Genomic DNA, 9,565 nt, shown 5'->3' on the forward strand with positions numbered 1-9,565 from the left:
CACTTTTTTTATTGAGTTCGGTTTGACATTAAGTATGTCAATTTGTTCTGGATTAAGGTTCAAATTTTGCAATATTTTTTTCGATTCTTTTATTGAAGATGCTGCTGTGTTGGCTACAATAGTTGCTTTCTCTGAGACACAAATATCACCGCCATGATTATCTGAAATTACAGAATAAAAAGATGTCGAGTTAAATAAGTCAAGATAATGTTTTCAAGAGTGTATCTTTAATTTGAGAAACAAAACTAACTTCATGTCTGATAAATATCAACTTAATATCCATTTGTTAATTCTTATTGTGGGTTCAGAGGAATGGATTTTTTTTTCATTCTCTTTTTTCTCAATTTGTATTCTCTAAAAGAAGCATTGGTTGTCAAATCAATGTTCACTAATTTGATTCAAATTATACTATTTAATTTATAATATCCAACATGTACAGTGTATTAAAACGTATATCCAAATCAAAATTATTAAAAAAAAATCTAAATAAGCAATGCACAAGGCATGGGTTATAATATGTATCATCATTGTGTTTGTATTGAAGTCCAGACGTCATCATATCAGCAATGAAATTAAAACCTTTTTACAATTAGATATCAAAGGTACCAGGTTAATAATTCAATACACCAGACGCGGGTTTTGTCTACATAATCATTATCATTGATGCTCAGATAAAAAAATTGTGCCAAATTCGACTAAGGCAATCTTTTCCTTGGATAAGAAAATCCTTGGTTTTTTCGAAAATTCAAAGTTTTGCTACACAAAATTTATAAAAATGACCATATACTAGTAAATGATAAGTGCTGACTACTGTATTTTATAACCTGCAAGTGTTTCGCTTTTTGAATATTCATTTTGTGCAATCTTAACTTATTTATCGGATATCCATTGCTTTCCTGTATGATGTCATTTCTGTAAAAAACACATTTGCATGATCACATATTACCGTCTTTTGTTTACCTTCCTAGCTATTTTCCGCATTATGATACCCATTTTGTGCAAACTTCAACATCAGTATTTCGTCATGGTTTGGGCGCAATTCGTATTCATTTTTCGTCTCCATAGCAATGTCGTCATTTGTCGTATGTTTTATCTGTCCCTTTGACCCTTCGATAGTATCTTCTGTATACAGTAGAATGCTTCTGATATGACTGTTATCATTTCACAGACTGGCGACAGTTTCTGCAAAAGTACGAGTATGAAACGAAGAGAAATCAAATAGAACTGTTAAACAGAAAAACGGTTAACTGTAATAAAATATTTTGAATTAAATTACTGATTATGAGAATAAATCTTTGAAATTATTTTTTCTTATAGTTAAGTCATATTTTCGTTAGGATTCTAAAGTAGAATTATCATATGTGCCTTTTTCATCAGGACAAACCGAAATTATAAGTCAAAGAACGACAAATATATACCACAATAGTAAAAAAACAGGGCCTTTATAAACAAAAAAAAAACCAATCCAAAATGCAACACCGAGTAGTCATAAACCTACATATTCATAAACACGAACCTTACTTCTACTCTACAATTAAAGATAATTGGTTTGATTGCAAATATGACAACTATCTATTAAAGTTAAAGAAGTCAATGTACGCGATTATCTGCCTTTAACAATGAGAAAATCCCATACCGTAAAGTAAGCTATTACAAAACATCAACATGCAAAGTATGAACTAATTCAATTAAGAAAATTAATGACCTAATCTTTAACAAATCGATTTACGTAAACTCACTGTAACATATGTTACGTGTCTGTATTCAAATTTCACATTTATGAAATGTGTATCATTTACAATATAAATTTGAATGTATATGGTTAACGTAAAAGGTTAGCGGTTCATATTTCAACTAAAAATTTAAAGTAATATTGTCATATTAGGTATAATCAATCTAAATACCTAAAAACGTGTGTTTGGATTTAAAATCGATGTCGATTTTCTCGTATTTTTAAGTGTGAATTCACATTACTATAAGACGTGTAACGGTACTTTTCTATCCCAAATTCATGTATTTGGTTTTGATGTTATATTTGTTATTCTCATCGAAATTTTGTCTAATGTCTTAGTACGTTTCTGTGTGTGTTACATTTTAATGTTGCGTCGTTGTTCTCCTCTTATATTCAATACGTTTCCCTCGGTTTTAGTTTGTTTCCCCAATTTAGTTTTTTGTTCATATATTTACGAGTTTTGAACAGCGGTATACTACTGTTGCCTTTCTTTATCGATATCTTTTGTAACAACTTTGAGAATTTATTTCAATGACTAATGGAGATTGATTGTCCCTTTTTCATGTTTTTAGTTTGCCTTTATTGCATAATAGACGTTCACTATTCAAAGCTTAATATATTTATAAATTGATCATGATTATTATTATCTTACATTACAATTGACTATTAATACCTGTAAGCTCTGCTGCACTATACGAGTCTTTCTTATTTTCTAATGTTTCATTTAATCCATGAAGTTCGTTCATTTGTTTAGCTTTAACGTGCAAACCATGTGCGAAACTCAAATGGTGTTCACTGCGGATAAAGGGCGTGTCATTGTTATCATTCATATCTTTCTCCAAAGGTTCATCATCATATTCATTAATATTATCATCATCATCTTCGTCGTTGCTGTCGTCAGAATATTGAAGTGCATCTTTCACGCATCCATCTGATTTCTTTGTGCACATATGTAACATGAATTTATCAGCTGGAATGATTAATCTTTTAGTTCCATAAGGTGAATATTTTGGTAACTGTTTTGGTTGCATTTCAAACCATACTCCTTTTATTCGTTTGTTGCCTGCAAGTGGTGCTCTAAGTGGCATCTCTGTGCTATTTCCAAGTAATTTGCCACTGTCACAGATTTTTCTCTTTAATGATAAATGAGTACAATGCGAAAAATAGTGCATATTTTCTTTATTCATGTACTCAGTCTTCTCGAGTAGTTTTAAGTAATATTCATCCAACTTTTCTTTCGATATATTCGCCATTTTGTTTGTATTTATATCAATTATAGTCATTACGTCATGTCTTATTTAAAATGATAATAGATGACAAATAACATATCATATGATACATTTTACAAACTGTATAACGGTATTTTGTCCGTCTAATACCGAAACCAAAAGTTGTTTTATGTCACGGAACATAATCAATTGTCAATTATGTAACTACATAGATACATAGATACTTGTTATCCTGTAGACCAATATTTATTTTGAACTAATTGTGTATTTGTAATAAGTGTCTTTGAAAGATATGAGTAAACGAATATATATATAAACACACTGTTTATCAACGCTTAATTATTTAACATAAAAAAACACAACAATACACACAGTAAAGCTTAGAGTAAAGGAAGTCCGAGTCCGATGTCAGAGAAGTTAGCAAAAGAAAAAAACTGTTAGAAGAATTTTTGAAGGAGTTTTTGTCAAGGAATGTGACTAAAAAACTTGTTTTTGAAAAATTAATTAGAAACTTTATAATGACAAATGGTCAGACAGATCTACAAACAAATCACACATGGCAGAAATCATCATAAGACACCGTATTTGAGTTATTGCCCTTAAATGACGAATTTTACCATGTCTTCCTTTTATATTAATATCTTACAAAAACGTTCTGAAACTACTGGCCAAAAAACCCAAACTTTTCCCAAATCATCATCGTGGTATATAGTTTTTGAAATGTGTATGACGACCACGCCTAGCTAACCGGAATATCAAAATATTGTTTTTCTAGTTGTTATTCATGTTATGTTGATTATCTTGAAAACTGTAGAAGTTTTAAAGTGGAATTTTCAAAAAGGAAAAATTGTCAGCAAGATGATATCTACATGCCTTAACTTGTCATGATATAGTTGTTCATTTTTAAGGATGATTTGTACTAAAATAGATTGACACTGCTGAAGATGAGGGAGGGTACCGACACAGGCTCTTTAGAGACTCTAGTTACAATTTTGAACTGATTGGTTGTTAAACAAACAGTGTAAAATATACCGTTGTTAATATGCATTTCATGATATCGGATAAAACGAAAGAAAAGTATGGTTTGGCTTCGAGAGTTGAGAAAATTACCTTCGATGAAAAATAGTCCCAAACGTTCAACCACATCATATGAAACTTTCTGAGAAGGAATTAAACAAATATTAATCAAAATCAATAATTCTATATAATCTATCAGAAAAAGAGTTTGTTCAAAATAATTCTGATTGCATAGTAGGACCCAATTTAATCATTAGTAAAATTCTATTAAAATAAGAAGATGGTGTACCTATATGAAGATCAATAAAAAACAACAACCATAACATGCAAACGTTTACATTATTTTCCTTCAAACAAAACCATAACGTCATAGCATTATAGATTTATTCCACATGAGTTGCACTTTAAGCAAGAACGTTACAAGTCATTCAAAATGTTTTTTTTTAATATTAAATTGTAAATTCAGGTTTCCCAAAATCTCAAACATTTAATGATAAACGTTAAGCTAGAAATATACCAAAACAATCGTACATGCAATAACGATGCTACGTCATCATTGAGTTAATGTGTGAACGTAAAACGCGTTAATTTGTAAATCAAAAACAATTTTGTTGTTTACTTTAATATTTTCCTTTGATAAAGCGTTATCATATTCATGACATGTCATGGGTTATCTTTTCGGATTTTGCAACAAGATAAATATAAGTTTGAATTCTGATTGTTCATGTTATGTGTAAACTGGCTAGAATGTCAATGATCACCAAGTAACTCTGTTGAACATGTTTACGCAAGCATATTTCTATTATATACTTTTCCTGTCATGTGTACGTGTTGTAGAAGGAGAATGTGATCGCGATACTGGACCGAGTGGGGTTACTGAATGCTTCCAGTCTACTACCTATTATAATGCATATCAATGGGGCACATGTCTTACTGATGTATATATAAAAGAAAAGACGAAGGGTAAATATCAGTGCAGTGACAGAAGCAGAACATATTGTTACTACCAATGCATGATAGAACTTCATGACGTGGAGTCGGGATCAGTTTATGATGATTGCAAATGTGAAAATGGCCAGGAATATACAGAGTCCAATTTGACTTTACCCTCGAGGTGTTACAGTCCTTCAGGAGCAGACTGTTCCTGGTATCGGGATTGTTTAGAGAGAAAGTTTAAATGCAACGGAACAGAAGACGACTATGCAATTGCGTTTGCTACAAAATTTTGTAATTTGTATTCACAAAATTATCAAGATTTTTCACAGGACGGACAACAGTGGATAGATGCCGTCAGAAAATGTCTGCAAGTTTCTTTAGTACAAACTCTCCGTCCTTATCTATCTTACACATGCAAGGATGTGAAGCGAATAGCGTTTGATTCTCACACGCCATGTTATGTTAAACCAATTCCAGAGTCTCCTTCAATTTCCGTTTGCAATCTAGGTGCATCAGATTACTTCTCTGTATTTTGGACAATCCAATCCAGCTTAAGAGTGTCGACCGATTCGTCACTTCGTACAATCAGAAGCATGTTCGAAACTTTAAAACAATGCACTATGTCTTTCCTTCCCAGTTTTAGTTTTGATGGACCCCTTCGCTTAGTTAAACTGAAGTTGAAATATTTATTTATTTCTGGTAGGCGCCGACGATCAAATTCGGATACTAAAATGAAAATTTTAAATGATTTCGTAGATTCCATGGCGTACAAACTTCACTGGCAGGAAAACGGGGTTCTTTGGTTTTCTGACCCTGAAATTAGCTTAAACATTTCTGCTTCCAGCAAAACGTTTATCAATATCTTTCTAACTGACCGAAATGTTTATGATCTAGACGTAAAAAACACAACTGTACCAACCAATATTAACACTACTATAAACGACTTAAAGAAAATGACACAAACGGGCGATCTCAATGGCAACATAGGCGGTTTTTCTATCAAGATTCTATCATCACAAGGATGCTTAGATGCAAGCTGTGACACATTGTTATTCAATGTAACTGCAAATGATAACGGTATGTTATTGTAGCAACATATAATGTTATAGTATATTCCCCATTCAGTATTACAATAAGCACATATAGCATGATAGACAAAACAACAAATAACATCTATTGCACAAAGGTAAAGATTTTTACAGATTATCACATAGCCTTCAACAATGAACAAACCCATGTTGTATGTATGCTATAAAAGACCTACGACACAATATGACAAAATTTATTCATACTACAACAAGAATAAAAGACACCAACCAAAGAAAACTGCTGTATAGCAGGTCGCATGAAAAAATAACTACATCATGGCAATAAACAAAACACAACGACAATGAAATCCACAAAACGTGAAATCTATATCTTTTTGCAATTACAATGTGACACCCTGGTTTCATTTGTTGTATTTGAATGAGTTGCATGTAAAAAGACAAGGAGTTGTTGAAATGGTTATTTTATCTTATCTCTCAATAGTCCACAACAGGTTCAGTGATCATAAATGATTTGTTACATATATTAAGAATGCGATGTATTATCTTTTACCCTTGACTTCATTAAAGGAGACACAGTGAAACTCGAGTAGACGACAACGTATACTTAACAAAAGAGATAACCGAGTTGTTTGATAACGAGAACAGAAGAATAAACAAATTGTTATAAAGGTTGACTTTTGTCGTAAACATGTTGATAACTGAGAGAGAAATTAAGGTTAAACTCGTGGATTTTTAAGATATCCATGGTTTTTTTTACTACTGAATGAATTTACGAGAATAAACAGTAAAGAAATGTGTGTGTATAGATTTATAAAATACTTACCATGAAAAACTCGCCAATTTAAATCTTTTTTGCTGATTTTTTCACCCATTTCTTGATTTTTGAAATCCAAAATAAAATTGCTGCAGTTTTGTTTTGAAGATATTCGAAAAAATATTAGCATGTAATAAATTAAATAATACTAATCTCAAACCGAAATTTCAATATATTTCAAACAGCTCTGTTCAAGCGATCAGATTGGTTGACAATGTGTGTGATATGGGACAAATAAACAATCATGTGCATTAACCTAGATACATATTTTTTTTCGCGTTCAATGAAAGAATTCAGCTTGTGGATTGATAAAAACATTGAAACCGTGATTCATATCGATATCAATACTGTTAACTTATACAGTCATTACCAATGTTTGCATTACCCATGAACATTAACTGCATTTACTACTAATTGCTAAATCAAAATGGTTTATAATACGGGCAATACTTAGAAACAAACTAATTATCCCGAGTCAGAAGCTTGTAGTACGGTGGTTTGTTTATTTTCTGTGGGTTTTTTTTTTATGATTGTTTGGTTTTTTATCGTGTTTGATTTTTTGTACACTTTAACCTGAACTATCATTGATATTTTCCTTTTCTTCAGATGTGCTAATTATAAAATTTGGAAATACACAAAACTACGAAACACTAAACGTTTTTTCACCCCAAGTAATAAAGTGCCGTAGCCCTTTTTAAATCAAATGTATTTTGTTTCTAATGCTCTTTATCTTCGTATTTGAGTTTCACTGGTAATTCATGTTAAGACGACACGTGCATATGGCAAACTAAATTATGAGCATTCTATATGCTTTGTATACGGAATTCAATGGTTCATCGTTGAAGGTCAAAAGATCGCCATCTATAACTGCTGAAATCCATGTCATGGTGACTATGTCGAATAGTTTTTTCATTGCAATCATACACATATTTTATATGAAAATACATATCGAAGGACATTGGACTCAAAGCATCCAGCGCTGATGTATTAGTATGAAAAAGACTCTAAACAAAATTACAAACGAATAGAATTATTGATCCTTCTATATTTAAGGATATACATACGATATTTTCAAACAGTAGACAGTCATCATGATCATTTTACAAAGCAAACTTTGTTTAAGTGTTTTTCCCACGAAGAAATACTTGATTATTAGAAGTAAATGTGCATATGTCATCGCAACGAAATGTTATATTCGTGTACAATATTTGTTGTTTTGTAGTCATAAATCGAATTTAACTTAAACAAATTCTACAAAGTTAACGTGGTTTCCTTAAATGTAAGTGCTTTTATATGGCGGCTAAATTTTCGTGGGGGCTTTAATTTCGTGGATATATTCTTTCCACGAAATAAATGAAATTCAATCCTCCACGAAATTTTCAATTTTACAGTATGGGTTTCCCTCTGTTTTGGTTTTGTGACTCGCATTTGTTTTAGTTTAATTCGATATATGACTATTGAACAGCGTTATACTTCTATTACTTTATATATCACCACACTACTTGGCCTTTTTATTATGCAGAGTATCATTCACTTATATAGCGTTTATATATTTAAAGTTATTAGGAACGCACATGTATATTTATAGAATGCACGCTTCATTATAAGGGAAATGCTCTGTACATGAAACTGTCCCGAAAAACAAATGAAAAACAATGACGGAAGTCGACGCTTTATTATGGTCATGGTCACCAACATGAATTAGTTGACCAACACGATGTATCTTATCAATTCGGCAAGGAATCTAGAATTAATAATATGTATGCCAGACGCGCGTTTCGTCCACAACAGACCAACTAGTGGCTCTTGAATCGAAAGGGCAAACAAGGCAACAAAACAAAAGATGTCGAAGAAGATGGAAGACCCAATTCTGAATATATTTGTCTTAATTTACCACCACCATATTGGAATAAGATACCAGACTTTAAATTTACCGATGGGGTTCTTTTTCCGATTTGACATATAAATAAGTGATTCGCATATGCAAGTACAGCATGAAACGCATTTTCTGTAGACGTAAAAAGTTTCCTTTCAAAGTTTATTTGTTTTACCTGAATTTTTATAATTTTTATATAGATTTATGAGATTTAAACTTTGGTGAAATAAAGTAACCTTCACAAAGAATATAATTGATGCTTGAAATTACAAATACATTGATTTTCTCCTTTTATTTCTATATCATTATATTAATTATCTGTAGTTTATACTGTTATTTTTCAGGAGTTAAAGGAGATGGATCCATGTGTTTAACCAATTTGATGATCATGGTTGTTGGTATTGGGATCTTCTTTTCATTACGAGGAAGTTAATCACAGTGGTCTCTACCGTGAATAATAACAGCATACAAAAAACCCACGAATTTGCAAAAAGCGCACATATATTTTTGGGAACAATTACTCTCAAGATATTGATTTAATATATGGAAAAGTGATATAAAATGTTTATAATACTTTATAAATTTCGTGCATACATGTATAACGGTGTATTTTTTACTAGAATACATTCTAAGGACAATTTGATACAACAAACTATATATGTAGCTGCCACGAGTATATATAAATATTATGTAACTTGCATCAATTTTTAAAATATGACTTACATTTTTTGCATTAGACTTTATATCATTTTTAAATTTTAATAATTTCAAATCCTTAAAAAAATATAACCTAAAGAATACAGTTAGGTTACGATATTCTTTATCTTGTCACATTTATACTTGCAAATATCTTCGCAGCAAGGCATTTCTTAAGTAGGATCACCCCCTGATTTTTTTAACTGCTTCATTAAA

At 31.2% G+C, this 9,565-nt stretch overlaps 2 protein-coding genes across 2 annotated transcripts; one reads left to right on the top strand and one right to left on the bottom strand.

Annotated features, from left to right (window-relative positions):
- Positions 1-960: 960 nt before the first annotated feature.
- LOC134686202 (uncharacterized) lies at positions 961-3,049 on the bottom strand. The gene is made up of 2 exons (XM_063545878.1): positions 2,406-3,049; positions 961-1,182 (listed from the first exon to the last, which is right to left on the bottom strand). The coding sequence occupies exons 1-2, from the start codon at positions 3,013-3,015 to the stop codon at positions 1,163-1,165; spliced, it is 630 nt and encodes a 209-aa protein (XP_063401948.1). The 5' UTR covers positions 3,016-3,049; the 3' UTR covers positions 961-1,162.
- A 1,629-nt stretch (positions 3,050-4,678) lies between these two features.
- Positions 4,679-9,240, top strand: LOC134686203 (uncharacterized). The gene is made up of 2 exons (XM_063545879.1): positions 4,679-5,991; positions 8,998-9,240. Exons 1-2 carry the CDS (start codon positions 4,758-4,760, stop codon positions 9,084-9,086), a joined length of 1,323 nt encoding a protein of 440 aa, XP_063401949.1. The 5' UTR covers positions 4,679-4,757; the 3' UTR covers positions 9,087-9,240.
- Positions 9,241-9,565: the final 325 nt, after the last annotated feature.

This window comes from Mytilus trossulus, chromosome 10 (genome assembly GCF_036588685.1).
Source record: "Mytilus trossulus isolate FHL-02 chromosome 10, PNRI_Mtr1.1.1.hap1, whole genome shotgun sequence".
NCBI lineage: Eukaryota > Metazoa > Mollusca > Bivalvia > Mytilida > Mytilidae > Mytilus > Mytilus trossulus.

Excerpts from the sequence above, each read along its gene's own strand:
- LOC134686202 (XM_063545878.1), bottom strand. The coding sequence starts at position 3,015 with ATGACTATAATTGATATAAATACAAACAAAATGGCGAATATATCGAAA. Across the intron at positions 1,183-2,405 it reads TAGTGCAGCAGAGCTTACAG|AAACTGTCGCCAGTCTGTGA; the intron begins GTATTAATAGTC and ends GTACTTTTGCAG.
- LOC134686203 (XM_063545879.1), top strand. The coding sequence starts at position 4,758 with ATGTTTACGCAAGCATATTTCTATTATATACTTTTCCTGTCATGTGTA. Across the intron at positions 5,992-8,997 it reads TGTAACTGCAAATGATAACG|GAGTTAAAGGAGATGGATCC; the intron begins GTATGTTATTGT and ends GTTATTTTTCAG.